The following is a 14,696-nucleotide window of genomic DNA, read 5'->3' as shown; positions in this document are numbered from 1 at the left end:
AAAACCGACTTTCCTAGAATGTGTTTTTGATTTCCTCCCACACTTGTCATTGTGATGGGTCATCCAATCAGCTGCCTCGCGGGTTACTGTCCACCTGTTTTCTATGCCGACGTCACTTTCCTTAGTTCCCATCCTTTCTTCCGGCCTTCCGGTAAGTATTGCCATGCTTTCTCTTTGTTTCTTTTCATATTAATGCAGTGCTTCTAAATTGTTTTCTGCTCCGCTAAAACGATGAAATAAGCGTTTTTCGCCCCCTTAACTCTCCCGCGATTGGCGATAGTCTAATTTTTGTCTACAGTTCCAAGTAAACTCGTAAATAAGATTCCACTATCCTTGTGAAAAAAAACGCAGAGAGTGAACGCGCCACTGCCGTCTAGCGAGTGAATGTGCAATTACACTCTGTTGCTATTGGAATGAAAAAGTAGGCGGTTCCAAGGCTTCGCCTTGCCTTAATAATAATTATAGTAAGACTTTTTATTTTAAATTACCGCGACGACAACACAAATCAAGTCAATGACGACGACAATGCCTATGTCTGATTTTCATTTTTTTTTTTCATTTAAGGCTTTTAGATTCAAAAGACGACATAGTATAGTAAGTCTTTTTACTTCAAAAAACGACATAGTATAGTAAGGCTTTTTCTCTTCAAAAACGACATAGTATAGTAAGGCTTTTTTATTCAAAAAAACGACATAGTATAGTAAGGCTTTTTTTTTCGAAAAAACGACATAGTATAGTAAGGCTTTTTTTTCGAAAAAACGACATAGTATAGTAAGGCTTTTTACTTCAAAAAACGACATAGTATAGTAAGGCCTTTTTACTTCAAAAAACGACATAGTATAGTAAGGCTTTTTACTTCAAAAAAACGACATAGTATAGTAAGGCTTTTTACTTCAAAAAACGACATAGTATAGTAAGGCTTTTTACTTCAAAAAACGACATAGTATAGTAAGGCTTTTTACTTCAAAAAACGACATAGTATAGTAAGGCTTTTAGATTAAAAAAACGACATAGTATAGTAAGGCTTTTTTATTCAAAAAACGACATAGTATAGTAAGGCCTTTTTACTTCAAAAAACGACATAGTATAGTAAGGCCTTTTTACTTCAAAAAACGACATAGTATAGTAAGGCTTTTTACTTCAAAAAACGACATAGTATAGTAAGGCTTTTTACTTCAAAAAACGACATAGTATAGTAAGGCTTTTTACTTCAAAAAACGACATAGTATAGTAAGGCTTTTTTATTCAAAAAAACGACATAGTATAGTAAGGCTTTTTTCTTCGAAAAAACGACATAGTATAGTAAGGCTTTTTTCTTCGAAAAAACGACATAGTATAGTAAGGCTTTTTACTTCAAAAAACGACATAGTATAGTAAGGCTTTTTATCGCAAAAAAACGACATAGTATAGTAAGGCTTTTTATCGCAAAAAAACGACATAGTATAGTAAGGCTTTTTATCGCAAAAAAACGACATAGTATAGTAAGGCTTTTTATCGCAAAAAAAACGACATAGTATAGTAAGGCTTTTTCTCTTCAAAAACGACATAGTATAGTAAGGCTTTTTTATTCAAAAAAACGACATAGTATAGTAAGGCTTTTTTTCCGAAAAAACGACATAGTATAGTAAGGCTTTTTTTTTTCGAAAAAACGACATAGTATAGTAAGGCTTTTTTATTCAAAAAACGACATAGTATAGTAAGGCTTTTTTATTCAAAAAACGACATAGTATAGTAAGGCTTTTTATCGCAAAAAAACGACATGGTATAGTAAGGCTTTTTTTTCGCAAAAAAACGACATAGTATAGTAAGGCTTTTTACTTCAAAAAACGACATAGTATAGTAAGGCTTTTTACTTCAAAAAACGACATAGTATAGTAAGGCTTTTTCTCTTCAAAAACGACATAGTATAGTAAGGCTTTTTTATTCAAAAAAACGACATAGTATAGTAAGGCTTTTTTTTCGAAAAAACGACATAGTATAGTAAGGCTTTTTTTTTCGAAAAAACGACATAGTATAGTAAGGCTTTTTACTTCAAAAAACGACATAGTATAGTAAGGCTTTTTATCGCAAAAAAACGACATAGTATAGTAAGGCTTTTTATCGCAAAAAAACGACATAGTATAGTAAGGCTTTTTATCGCAAAAAAACGACATAGTATAGTAAGGCTTTTTATCGCAAAAAAAACGACATAGTATAGTAAGGCTTTTTCTCTTCAAAAACGACATAGTATAGTAAGGCTTTTTTATTCAAAAAAACGACATAGTATAGTAAGGCTTTTTTTTTCGAAAAATCGACATAGTATAGTAAGGCTTTTTTTTTTCGAAAAAACGACATAGTATAGTCAGGCTTTTTACTTCAAAAAACGACATAGTATAGTAAGGCTTTTTATCGCAAAAAAACGACATAGTATAGTAAGGCTTTTTATCGCAAAAAAACGACATGGTATAGTAAGGCTTTTTACTTCGAAAAACGACATAGTATAGTAAGGTTTTTTTTTTGCAAAACAACGACATAGTATATAGTAAGGCTTTTTTTCGCAAAAAAAACGACATAGTATAGTAAGGCTTTTTATCGCAAAAAACGACATAGTATAGTAAGGCTTTTTTTTTCGCAAAAAAACGACATAGTATAGTAAGGCTTTTTTTCGCAAAAAATCGACATAGTATAGTAAGGCTTTTTATCGCAAAAAACGACATAGTATAGTAAGGCTTTTTTTCGCAAAAAAACGACATAGTATAGTAAGGCTTTTTATCGCAAAAAACGACATAGTATAGTAAGGCTTTTTTTTTCGCAAAAAAACGACATAGTATAGTAAGGCTTTTTTTTCGCAAAAAATCGACATAGTATAGTAAGGCTTTTTATCGCAAAAAACGACATAGTATAGTAAGGCTTTTTTTCGCAAAAAAACGACATAGTATAGTAAGGCTTTTTTTTCGCAAAAAAACGACATAGTATAGTAAGGCTTTTAACTACAAAAAACGACATAGTATAGTAAGGCTTTTTTTTTCTCGAAAAAACGACATAGTATAGTAAGGCTTTTTTTTTCGAAAAAACGACATAGTATAGTAAGGCTTTTTACTTCAAAAAACGACATAGTATAGTAAGGCTTTTTTTTTCTCGAAAAAACGTCATAGTATAGTAAGGCTTTTTTTTCGCAAAAAAACGACATAGTATAGTAAGGCTTTTAACTACAAAAAACGACATAGTATAGAAAGGCTTTTTTCTTCGAAAAAACGACAGAGTATAATAAGGCTTTTTTTTTCTCGAAAAAACGACATAGTATAGTAAGGCTTTTTTTTCGAAAAAACGACATAGTATAGTAAGGCTTTTTACTTCAAAAAACGACATAGTATAGTAAGGGTTTTATTTGTTAAAAATGACAATGTATAGTAAGGCTGTTTTCTTTAAAAATACAAAAACCACTGTGAGGCATTTGAGCAATAATATATTTGACTTTATTATATACATAATGAATGAATGTTGGCTTCTGGCTCATCCTCACAAGGTTCATGTGCGTCCAAGATATTTGTTGAATGTAAGTGGCAGCATGGAGCAAATGTTCACGCCTTTTCTTCTTGTTTGTTGACAGACTGCTACTGACCGGCGCCCCCTGGATTGCACCTTCATCCAGGAGTCTCCAGCACCCCTGTGAGCGAAGGCTGACACGCTCATGTCAGGATGAGGGTGACTGGCAGAACAACGTCACCATGAAGACTGAAAAGAATGTGATGTAGAGATGTATGTTAATACATGTTTTAATGTACCATACATTGTAAAAAAAATAAGAAAGTGTATGCGACCAACGAGGACCCAGCAATAAAACAACAAATGTATACTATGACTATGTTTCTGCTACAGACTTCTCTCACAGGGTGGTGGTCCAGTGGTTAAGTCATCAGCCTCCCACCTCTGTGGTCCTGGGTTCAAATCCCAGTGCAGGCAAAGATTTTCCCAATATTATTCAGTTAAAAGAATAAGTACTACTGCCTAAGTGTTTAACTGAATAAGTATTGAGTGGTGAATGAAGCATTTAGTCTAAAAAAATGACTAAGTGTTTCACCCCATTTCCTTAGATAAAATGTTTCGTAAATGAATGGGATAAAAGTACTAAAAGTACTACTACCTTCTCTCAAAGGGTGGTGGCCTGGTGGCTAAGTCATCAGTCTCCCGCCTCTGAGGTCCTGGGTTCAAATCCAAGTACCTGCAAAGATTTTCCAAATATTATTCAGTTAAAAAAATAAGTTCTAATGCTTAAGTGTTTAAAAGTATAAGTATATAAGTATTTAGTGGTGGATGAAGCATTTTGTCGAAAAAATGACTAAGTGTTTCACCCCATTTCCTGGGATAAAACGTTTCAACACCCTTGTATAAGTGGGGCACGAGTTGGTGTTGTGGGTTGCACAATCGCCTTTGCACCGAGAGAACGTGAGTTCGCTTCCCGGTGTCGGCGGTTCACTGACCAAGCAAGCGGTCGAGGGTCGGCCGAAGGCCGACCCGAGAACGCCTTTCGCACAGACAGGTCCATCAAGTGTCTTCCGAACTGCCGAAGGCAGTTCGGAATATAACCTTTTGCTGAAAAGTATGACTAAGTGTTTAATAAAAATTAAAAAGTTTTTCTTTTCTTTCCATCTTCCATTTACTCACCTACATGGTGTTGTGGCGATCAACCAAACGACGACAGCGGGAAGCGAACCCGGGTCTCCCAGACGGGAGTCCGGTGAACAAACCTCTGCGCCACCAAGTGGCTACACTTTTCCTTGGTCGTCATTTGAGTGTCTTGCCTGCAAATACACAGAAACAACCAAGTGAAAAGGTGTCCCGACCGGGAACCGAACCCAGGTCCCACACACGGGAGTCGAGTGTGTTAACCTCTGCGCTACAATTTGGCTACACTTTCCTTGATCATCATTGGAAGATCTTGACTACAAATACACAGAAACAACTAAGGGAAAATGTTGCTGCCTAAATGGGAGATGAATGAACAATTTTCTATTAAAAAATATAAGCCTTACAATACTATGTCTTTTTTAAGAAACTACATGGTCATTACCAAAAATAAATAAATCAAGTGGCCAGATATCCCCAATATTACTGGAGGGAGTGTCTTTCCACAATTTGGATTTTGGTTTTAAGACAAATGATCTCTAAAGGAATTTCGAATTGGAAAAGTCATCATTGAGCCGTCTTCTTTTCTGTCCTTGTGCGCGATCTTTGAAGCGACTAAAAAAAAAAAACACTAAACGCAATTGGATTCGGAGATATTATGACTGCAAGTCAAACTATATCTTTAGAAGAGAAGCTTGCAATGTGGAAAACGGGAGCATTTCTTACCTTTCCGGCGGCATGCGTCGAGTACACAAAAATCGGCCAACGTCAAAAACAACAACTTCTTGGTGAACTTGTGTTCGCGTCCTTTAACAAACGTGTTTTGGTTGAAGCTGACCCAAATGAGGACGTCCAGATCATGCGATTAAAACGCTGAAAAGACGTTTACAAACAAAACAAACAGGTCAACGAAATGTGGTTTTCTTCCATGGTCTTTTCCTGTCCGATTCACTTCCGGCTCTTCAGTGTGACGTCAATTCCGGGAACGCCCTCGACTTTTTTCCCCCTCGACTTTTTTAATATAATAGTTTGAAATGAAAGCCTTTATTGTCATCATACATAGCTGTATATAATGACCTAAGTATTTATTTGAATGAAAAAAATATACTGAACTAAATAATGTAGTGATCAGTCAGACGGCAGGATTTGAACCCTGTCTGTCCACATTAGAGTCCGGCGAACAAACCTCTGCGCCATGTGTCATGAAGACTTTCCAATAATGATAACATAAAGGATGGCTACTTTATGGTCTGGTGGTTTGGTCACCCGACTGCCATGCAAGCAGTTGTGGTTCAAATCCCAGTTGGAAATCCTTTTTCCCTTAAATAGAGACAGCCGTGTATAGTCAAGATTTTACAATAATGACAAAGTTAAGTTAGGTTAAAAAAGCGTATAGTATAGTAAGACTTTTTTTTTTCTTCAAACAAAAGTTGAGCATGCCCAGTAAGTCAATTTTCTTTTCTTTAGTTGTTCAAAAAGTGATCATTTCTAGTATTGGAAATATTTTAAAGCCTGTCTACTGAAAGAGCATCCTTTCCTCTTCAGGATTCCCAGCACCCCTGTTCTACACAACCCCCGCCCAAAGCTAATGTCGAGTGGACCGGCAGCTTTCAAGGAAAGCGGCGGCGAGCAAGCGCCGACCCACGCGGGTCACGAAAGCTCCAGGGAAGCGGGTTCCATGTATAGAGCGGACTGGTTTTGGCCGGGCAGGAGTTTCTGCTCGTGGAGGGACTGTCTGAGCACGTTGTAGACCATCTCCCGGCTCAGCGTGAACTTGTCCAGCGGCTCATCCTGCTCCTCGGGAAGCGCAAAGGTCAGTTGGTACTCGGCGATGGACGACCCGTTCCTGGCAAGAGAGGTGGAGTTATGATTTTGGAGGAAAAAGGCAAAAGGTGGCGGCCACGCTTACCGTAGAGCCAAGATCTCCACTTGGGAAAAGTAGCGTCCCAAGGCAGGAGATGACGTGTACACACTAGATAGCTGTGAAAGGTAAGATGGAAAAGAAAGTAAGTAAGTACGCACGATCGCACGTTTCAATCTAATGAATGAGTCTGACCTTTCTTTGCAGGTGGCCGGCGAGCTCTCCCGGGGAGGAATTGGCGGGCGGCGTGTCGTGGAAGAGCAGGCCCAAGCTCCCGTTGAAGCGGCGGGCCGCCACAAAGGTGGAGGACTCGAAGGTGTCGTCCGGGTCCGCGTACAACCCTGCCGGATGCCAATCGTTTTGACAAAAGTTTGGCTTTTTCTGCTTCCTTTTGTTTAAAGGTGCACGGCTTTACCCGCACACAACGCCAGCGAGATCAAGACGAGCACGACGGCCACAAAGGCCATCAACGGCGGCACCATCCACACTTTGGCTTTGCCGTACTTCCCCCGGCACAATTGCCTGTGGACGCAGCTCTCCTAATGAAAGAAAGAAAAGAGAAACATGTTTCACTGCTTGCCGTCCAATCCATTTCAAACGAACCGGGAGGTATCTCAAATTTCTCGGATGTTGGGGCACTTGTATATGGAATAGTGCACCTACCTCGTCAGAAATAGGTCCAGAAGACATGTTCTCGCCGTGGTGACCATTTGTCTAAAAAAAACAAAGATAAAAATACACGCGCATTAGTACTTCCTTGGAAAGCTCCACCCTTTCGGAAAGAGGATGTGACTTTTGGCCAGCGTGATGAATCATGTGAAGAAGAAAAAAACAAAGCCACACCATACAAACAAGTCTTTACTTAAATATGTGCAATGGATGCCATACTTAGCATGGAGGAGCACTTCCTGTATAAGTGTGACAATCTCCTGTGTCCAGCTCACCTGAGCGCCAGGAAGGAGCCAGCTATCCGGCGTGTCGTGACGTCCGCCGCCACCGCCGCCGTTGACGTCCGTTGCCTGTCAAAACAAGTCAAATAGTTTCCAAAATGACAGATAAGGAAAAAACAAAGACCAAGAGTTGTCTTATTTCTAACCGATAGATCCTCGAATTCAAAACAAAGAGGGAAAAACAGAACACATTTAAGTAATACTTTTATTTGAAATATACTTTTTCTTAGCTCTCTCAAATGTTGGGGATGAATACGATACAGTCAACATTCTTTCACATTTAAGAACAAAATGGAAATGAAATTCAATTTTTCTTTGAATAAAAAAGAAAAAAAACGAAATTTTCAAGGAAATGTTTACTTATTCATTTAATAAGTATAAAAATAAGGAAAATGGTTAGCCTGCTACCATGACTCTTGTTAGCGTTATGATGAAAATTGTTGACAACTAGTTGCTTTAAAATATTTGTGTAACCGACCACTAAGGAGACATTTCTTAATACCACGCCTTCTTGACAAATATCAATTGAGAGGTGTTTACTTTTGGAAAAAAAAAAGGATAAACGACTCACCGGTTCGTTAGCATTCTTCTTCAAGTCCTGCAACTCAAAACTCATTTTGAAAAACAACAACGTTCCAGACCGGAAATGCGTCGTTGAGGCACTTTTCCTTCGTAGAAACCCAACCGAAAGTTGAAAAGTAAAGTGGCGAAACTGGACTGGGTTCGGTTCCGACTACGGAACGGGCACGTAAAGATAGCTTTCTGACCCACACGAGAAAATATAGTTGGCGAGTGGCGAGTCCAAATGAGAAATGACAGACAGGTGAAAAACACAACAGGTTTCCGCGACCATAACGTCACCTGCGCCTAATTGGTCAACTTCCCGGAAGCGAAAGGTGTTGTTGTGCTCCTTTCATTGAACTCAAAAGAAGAAACAAAGGTGAAATAAAGTTCCCCCCAACCCCTTTTTCTTCGGACATTTTCACTGTTCCCGTTTGCTAAGTGAACGGTTTATAAAGTTAAGAAAAAACGTAGTCACCTTCCATCAGCATAAACGTCAAGTTGGAGAACCAACAATAAATAGTATTGCTTGACCTATATATTTTTTTTTTGTTCCCGTAGTTTACTCGTGTAATGTTGCACCAACATTAATTTTGGCTCTTCAATACTGATGTAGATAACGATAGCATGTTTTTGAAAAATATATTTTTAAAAAATAGACCATACTATTTTTGACAGCAAACTGTACAGCTAAATTGTGGGTGCGGATTACGAATGATTTTCTCCGAACATCTTCGATCTCTAGGAGAGATTTTTTTGGGTTGTAGCCGAGTTGTCCAGTGTTTTTGTCCTACCTTAATATGACTGCTAGAGGACGCCAAAGCAAGTAAATTGTCTCTCGATTCAAACGTGTTTTCGCTAGGCAATCAGCAGGCAGCGTCGGCCTCTCTTCCGTCCGTCTGCCTAGTCCCCTCCTCATCCTCCTCCTCCCCCTCCTCATCCTCCTCCTCCCCCTCCTCATCCTTCACCTCCCCCGGGGAAGTCGCAGTGGGCTCTTCCTCCTCATCCTCTTCATTCACCTCGTCTTCTCCGACATCCAGTTTGGAAACGGCGTCCCCGTCGGCTCGGGGCCAAGACGCCGCGTGGCCTTCGAGCGACGGCGACGGAGAGTCCCCCGCCGAGCGCCTGTGCCGTCTCGTCGGAGGTCGCCTCTTGAACGACAGCCGTACTCGCGTCTGCCACACGTAGGGGGAAAGAAGGAAGAGATTTTTTTATAACCAGCTGATTATACTTTGAACAAATTGTCAGCAAACATCCTTATTAGGACAATTACCCCCGGGCCCAAAAGTTTGCCCAACCCTGTTTTAGCCTCAAGTCTTGCCATGAGTCCTTCCCCAAACCCCCCCCCCCCCCCCCCCTGAAGTGAGGCTAATGGGATTACGGGTCGAATGTGGCGCCTAACTGCGGCTAATCAGGGGGTGGCGCGCGACGCCCGCTGAGCTAACACGCTACGGGCGCCGCCCGCCCACCCAACCGCTCTGGAAATAGCCAAAATGGATGGGACGTCAATGGTAGTCAAACATGAGCAGCTTTAAATGAACACGATATCTATTGGGCAATGAGTTCAGTACAAATGCGTGCATTTCTGCTTTGACTCATTCTAATGTTGTTGTTTTTTATGAACATTGTACTCATAGTTCTATATTGATCACAAAATTGGGACATTTGGGACCTCACCTTGTGGAAGCTGGGCAGCGGGGCGCCTTCGGGGCTGCCGTCGAAGCCCACGGGGTCCTCCTCTCGCTCCTCCTCCTCCTCCTCCTCTCTGACCGAGGGCCCGGGGCCATGGCCCGGCGGGCTCGTGACGACGACGGCGGTGGCGGCGGGTGGGGGAGAGTCACCTCGGCGCTCCGACTCGCCACCCTTGGGCGACGGCAACAAAGTGCTGGGAGACAGAGCGAGGTTGGCCTGCCGAGAGGATCAAGAAAACGCCCATGTTGTTAGTTAGCTGCGCTTTGCCTGTCTTTTTTTAAATCATTCTTTGACATCTGAATGAGTTACTCGTGCCTAAAGACCAAAGCGTACCACTACGTGCCTCGTCCTACCTGCACAGGTGAAAAGAAAAAGAGGGAGAATCGGCAGCCCTTTTGTCCCATGGCCGCTGTGACGGAGGAGCAACGTGTGTGACGAACAATGGTGCCAATTTGCAGGCTCGCTGGAAACCCCGTTGGCCCTCATCCCATTAGTCACCCGTTAATCCGTCCAAACCCAATCCATCCTCAACCTCAACTCGTTAACAAAACAAACACAAAAAAGACACAACAAGAAAAGAACCCACAGTCATACCTGCAGTCTCTCAATGATGGACGAGCTCTTGGTCCGGATTTTGATGGGACTTGAGCCGATAGACTTGACCTGGAAAACAAACACCAACCATGCATGCTTAAAAGCCCAAATGTTGTGTTAATGCTTTAGTTCCGACAATCTCTTCCTTTCTCTTCAGTGGTGCGGAGGATGAGCACCCTCTGGTGGCGAATGTGTGTCATGCGTTAGTGTGCCTCACCTCGTCCTGTACGGCGGGCATCGCGGGCCGGATGTGACCTCTGAACCTCCCCGCCAGCTCGGCCACGGACGGCTTGGACGGAGACTCCTCGTCGAGCTCAAAAGAAAAGTGTACAATGTTAAATGTGGCACTTTGCTGACCCAAGTCATGTTTTTCCCCCCCACTCGTATGAGCTAAGCGCCGTGGGCCAAAAAACACATGAGATCAGAGCGTCGGCCGTCGACGCCCTGAACCACCGCCCGGAAAAAACCCGGCTGGCCTTTTAACGCTTTGCCGTCTGTCCGAAATTCCGACGTTTGGTCACGGAAAAGGGCTTATGTTGTCTTTCTCACGCCGGCGATTTTCCAACGTGGAGCCATATTTAGCCATGCGTGTATACGGGGCTCTCTAGTGGGAATTTGCGGGGGGCCTGGGAAAAAGCCCCCGCGTGGGCCGGCCAAAGCACATCTGGAAAATGCTAAGAGGCCATTATAGGATGAAGATTGTCGACGGAAGGAAAGCGTGGCCAAAGGTGCCCGTTGTACGTAGGACGGGGGTGCCGAAAGCCCGCCGTGGCGTCCCTTCACTCTCTCTTAATATTCTTTACATAAAGAGCAGCCGCCGCCGTTCAATCCGTCCCAATGGTCGGAAAATGAAAAGACAATCGTAGTCTTTGTGCACCGTGGCAGGAAACTGGACACGATAAGGAGACGTGGGGACGGGGACGGGGAAGGGGGTGGACTGTATGGGGCCCTGGGGCCTTATCTCGTGAGCGGCAAACTTTTCCCACGAGGTGAGGAGGCTCCTTCTCCTTGAGAACAGCACTGGATTGTGACGGCCACGAGATCCAAATTGGCCCCCGGTGATGGCACTTTTTCCTTCAGTCTACAACGTTTAGGTATGGAGTCCCATGGACCTTTGTGACAAACACCACATACTTTTGGATTTGCCATTCCTACACCCAACGCTTCACGTTCTCTGATTCAACTCTTAGACCATCCGGATCTGGGTAAGCAGTGACCGGCGGTGGCGGCGGCGGTGGGTTAGCCAGATAAGGAGGGTTGGCCGGCCCTCCTTATCCTCCCTCTCCAGCCGGGCTATCTGTGGCCAGCCGGTCCCACGCAGACCGATAACGTCCAAAGAAAACACGTCGGCCGTGAGGTAAATGGTGTGCAAGACTTTTGGGAAAATAGAACTTGGCTGGATAACCATCTATTTGAGCTCCAATGTACCTTAAGGGTTCCACTCATTTTTAGGGTCCCCATAGTGTGGTGACACATCATTTTCCTGTTGAAAAAGCACCTCATTCTTTGGCCACCATTGACAGAGTGAGATGTCCAATTCTTTTGAAGTGGGAGGTGTGGCACCGAACGAATCCTCCCATTTCACTTCAATGATATTGTGTTGACACTTTTTTTTTTACATGGAGTACATAGAGAGAATGTCATGAGAAAAATAGCAAAAGAGGAGAAAATGAGTGCTTACCTCCATCATGGCCGGCCAATGTTGACTTGATTCTTGTTAATGTTGCTTTCTCCTCATTTGTGGACCTCCCTCAACTTGAAAATGTGTTTTGAAGAGTGAGTGAGGCGGACTGTGTTTATATTCGCTCACATGCTCAAGAAGGTTGGAAGAGGAGGAGGAGGAAGAAGAGGAGGAGATGAGGATGATGATGATGCCAGGGCCGAAAAAGCAGCCCCTGCTTTCAAAATAAAACAAACTAAAGCGCACATGACTTTTTGTCCAAAATCCATCTAAAGTTAAAATAGGTTTGTGTCAACATTGACCTCTTTTAGGGTGATAAACGTCCTATCATGCCTGTCTTTAAAAGGCAAATTGTCAATATTCCATGATGCATTTGGATGTTTCCATTTATTGAGATTTCACTTTTCATGTCAACATTTAGTCCGGCATTTACAAACAAACTATTTCAACATATACACATTGACCTCAACATTTAAATAACATTTAACATGTTTAACATAGAAATGCACGAAATGTCAACAAGAGCGTACCCGTGGATATCAACTTTTAAAAGGAATCAAGTAGTCAAACTATAACTGCCAATTCTTTTTGACATTTAATTTTGGATTGTTTTCCCAATTTCTAACCCTGTGCCCTCCGTCCCCCCCCTTTGTTTACCCTCATCCTTTTGTCTATATTTTGGCATCAATGTTCTTTCCATTTAAGGTTAGGAACAATTTGTTTCTACGATGGACGGAGACGCTTTTGAAATGGTCCATCCAAAAGGGGAGGGGCCCAGATTGCGGCTCTCTGACACGATTAAAGCGCACTCAGGAGCCCATTACTTTGAATATGCTGATACGGATTGGGAAGCGGACGCACCACGTAATGTCATCAGCCGCTGGCGTTAAGTGGCCGTCCGGGCCCATGTGCCAGCTGATCTCACCTGGCCCATGGGCGTGGGCGTGGACGTGGGCGTGGGCGTGGGCGTGGAGACAGCCCCGTAACAAAAGCCCTGGCCTATAAACACGCATCCTTTATGCTAACACCAATGGATGGCCCGCTTGAGAAAATGAATTATCTAGGAAATGTGTCCGTGATTAGAAACGAGCCATACATAAGATTACAACTAAAGGTGACGGATACATTTGTTGACGCCGCGCGTACATTTGGGCGGCCAGAGACGGATGGGCCCAATCAAATGGGTGCTTAACAGTCAAAGTCTACGGCCTTCAATCTCAAAACGGATTGGACGTCCATCGTCGGTTTTTTTGTCGTTGTTGACGGACGTACAAATCGGGCACCGAAGGGTTCAATCGTTTCACCACAAAGAACTTGCCAGATATCCAAAAATGAACATACATTTATAGTCAAAACATCTAAGCCGTGGTCACCTACTTGAGAGGAGCTCAGCGGCGGAGCGGGTCCAGGCGGACCCTCTCCGTCACCGTGGCGCTGACGGCGCTGATCCGCCGGGGACCCCGGGCCTCGTCGTCGGCGGCGGAGGCGGGGCCCCAGCGGCGCAGGAAGAGACGCCTGGCGGCGGCGCGGTACTTGCGCGACATCAGGTTGTAGACCACCGGGTTGATGGAGGCGCTCAGGTAGCACAGCACCATGGAGGCCATGTTGAACTTTTGGCTGAGCACGGCTCGGTCGTAGCCGTCGGCCTGCGCAAACAGGTTGCGTCCCACGTGGTACGGGAGCCAGCAGATGACGAAGGCCAGGACCACCACCACTTTGGCCAAAGAGACGCACAAAAGAAAGGACGGTCACTATGGCAATAACAAGTCCCAGCTAGCATTAGCACCGCACCCAAATTGAAGTCAATCGGCTCACTCACCCAATATCTTGACGGTCTGGCGGTGAGCGCGGCGGCGGCGGGGGGCAGGGGCCCGTCCGGGACCGGGGCCCCCGCGCCAAAGCCGCAGCCCCACCGAGCCGTAGAGCACCAGCAGGCAGAGGACGGGGCACAGGAAGTAGCCGGTGGACACCCACAGCATGACGTGCAGGCTCCCCGAACGCACGGCGGCGTCCGTGTGCTTGCACTGGCCCGACTCCACGCCCACCAGGAAGAGGGCGGGCGCCGCCGAGGCCAGGGCGAAGGCCCACAGGGCGGCGGCCACATAGTGCGCCCGGCGGCGGCTCAGCAGCGCCTTGGCCCGCAGCGGGAAACGCACGGCCAGGTAGCGCTCCACGCTCAGGGCGGCGATGTGCAAGATGGTGGCCGAGGTGCAGCCCTCGAAGACGTAGTGGTAGAGCAGGCAGACGGCGCGGCCGAAGGGCCAGCGCACGTAGCGCCACAGGCGGTGCAGGTCGAAGGGCAGGCACAGGAAGATCAGCAGGTCCGACGCCGCCATGCTGGACAGGTACAGGTTGGTGGTGGTCTTCATGTCCCTGGAGCGCCCGATGATCAGCATGGTGGCCGCGTTGCCCGCCACGCCCAGCAGGCAGATGGCCCCGCACAGGACCGTGACCGGGATCAGCGTGGAGGCCGGGAACAGCGAGGTGGAGCTCGGCCAGGTCGGGGAGGTCGGGGAGCTCGGCCAGGTCGAGGAAGTCGGCGTCGTCGTCGGGGCCTCTGACCGGGGTGTCTGCCACCAGGGAGTCTGGCTAGGCCTCGCGCTCCACGCCATCCTGTCCCACGTCAATTGAGGTCAGATGAAAATCAGCATTCGTTACAGGCATCAAAAACAAACAAGAGTTTTGAAATGAGGCTACATGGGGTTCAAAAATAAAAAGGAATGTAGAAGACCAGTAAAACACTGTCACAATG

The 14,696-nt window shown here is 44.6% G+C and overlaps 3 protein-coding genes and 1 long non-coding RNA gene across 13 annotated transcripts; 1 reads left to right on the top strand and 3 right to left on the bottom strand.

The window, feature by feature from the left end:
• The first annotated feature begins 70 nt into the window (after positions 1-70).
• On the top strand, positions 71-4,613 carry LOC144200563 (uncharacterized). The gene is made up of 2 exons (XR_013327143.1): positions 71-151; positions 3,590-4,613. It is a non-coding gene; the product is annotated as an uncharacterized LOC144200563 (long non-coding RNA).
• Positions 3,351-8,818, bottom strand: c15h3orf52 (chromosome 15 C3orf52 homolog). Of its 9 annotated transcripts, XM_077722797.1 has the most exons (11): positions 7,988-8,818; positions 7,411-7,485; positions 7,130-7,180; positions 6,882-7,005; positions 6,662-6,807; positions 6,515-6,585; positions 5,332-6,451; positions 4,409-4,781; positions 4,124-4,201; positions 3,870-3,917; positions 3,351-3,714 (listed from the first exon to the last, which is right to left on the bottom strand). In XM_077722797.1, the coding sequence occupies exons 1-7, from the start codon at positions 8,030-8,032 to the stop codon at positions 6,256-6,258; spliced, it is 708 nt and encodes a 235-aa protein (XP_077578923.1). In that variant the 5' UTR covers positions 8,033-8,818; the 3' UTR covers positions 3,351-3,714; positions 3,870-3,917; positions 4,124-4,201; positions 4,409-4,781; positions 5,332-6,255. The 9 variants fall into 9 exon arrangements, with proteins under 9 accessions (XP_077578923.1, XP_077578921.1, XP_077578920.1 ...); XM_077722795.1 differs by having other exon boundaries at positions 3,861-3,917; positions 4,124-4,781; XM_077722794.1 differs by having other exon boundaries at positions 4,124-4,781.
• On the bottom strand, positions 8,606-12,084 carry LOC144200561 (capZ-interacting protein). 2 transcript variants are annotated; one of them, XM_077722787.1, is made up of 5 exons: positions 11,945-12,084; positions 10,481-10,576; positions 10,264-10,332; positions 9,655-9,885; positions 8,606-9,152 (listed from the first exon to the last, which is right to left on the bottom strand). In XM_077722787.1, exons 1-5 carry the CDS (start codon positions 11,951-11,953, stop codon positions 8,844-8,846), a joined length of 714 nt encoding a protein of 237 aa, XP_077578913.1. In that variant the 5' UTR covers positions 11,954-12,084; the 3' UTR covers positions 8,606-8,843. The 2 variants fall into 2 exon arrangements, with proteins under 2 accessions (XP_077578913.1, XP_077578914.1); XM_077722788.1 differs by lacking the exons at positions 10,264-10,332; positions 10,481-10,576; positions 11,945-12,084 and adding an exon at positions 10,023-10,184.
• A 356-nt stretch (positions 12,085-12,440) lies between these two features.
• Positions 12,441-14,556, bottom strand: mlnr (motilin receptor). Its single transcript, XM_077722828.1, has 2 exons — positions 13,764-14,556; positions 12,441-13,658 (listed from the first exon to the last, which is right to left on the bottom strand). The coding sequence occupies exons 1-2, from the start codon at positions 14,554-14,556 to the stop codon at positions 13,333-13,335; spliced, it is 1,119 nt and encodes a 372-aa protein (XP_077578954.1). The 3' UTR covers positions 12,441-13,332.
• Positions 14,557-14,696: the final 140 nt, after the last annotated feature.

Source organism: Stigmatopora nigra, chromosome 8 (assembly GCF_051989575.1).
Source record: "Stigmatopora nigra isolate UIUO_SnigA chromosome 8, RoL_Snig_1.1, whole genome shotgun sequence".
NCBI classification, from domain to species: Eukaryota; Metazoa; Chordata; class Actinopteri; order Syngnathiformes; family Syngnathidae; genus Stigmatopora; species Stigmatopora nigra.
Note: the sequence above shows the minus strand (reverse complement) of the source record. Positions and strands in the feature narration are given on the sequence as shown.

Coding starts and splice junctions, on each gene's coding strand:
- LOC144200561 (XM_077722787.1), bottom strand. Junction 10,333..10,480: donor TGCCCGCCGTACAGGACGAG/GTGAGGCACACT, acceptor TTTGTTTTCCAG/GTCAAGTCTATCGGCTCAAG. Junction 9,153..9,654: donor CGCTGCCCAGCTTCCACAAG/GTGAGGTCCCAA, acceptor TACGTGTGGCAG/ACGCGAGTACGGCTGTCGTT.
- mlnr (XM_077722828.1), bottom strand. CDS start 14,556: ATGGCGTGGAGCGCGAGGCCTAGCCAGACTCCCTGGTGGCAGACACCC. Junction 13,659..13,763: donor CCAGACCGTCAAGATATTGG/GTGAGTGAGCCG, acceptor CTTTGGCCAAAG/TGGTGGTGGTCCTGGCCTTC.
- c15h3orf52 (XM_077722789.1), bottom strand. CDS start 8,032: ATGAGTTTTGAGTTGCAGGACTTGAAGAAGAATGCTAACGAACCG. Junction 7,006..7,129: donor CTGGACCTATTTCTGACGAG/GTAGGTGCACTA, acceptor TTCTTTCATTAG/GAGAGCTGCGTCCACAGGCA. Junction 6,808..6,881: donor CTCGCTGGCGTTGTGTGCGG/GTAAAGCCGTGC, acceptor GGCATCCGGCAG/GGTTGTACGCGGACCCGGAC.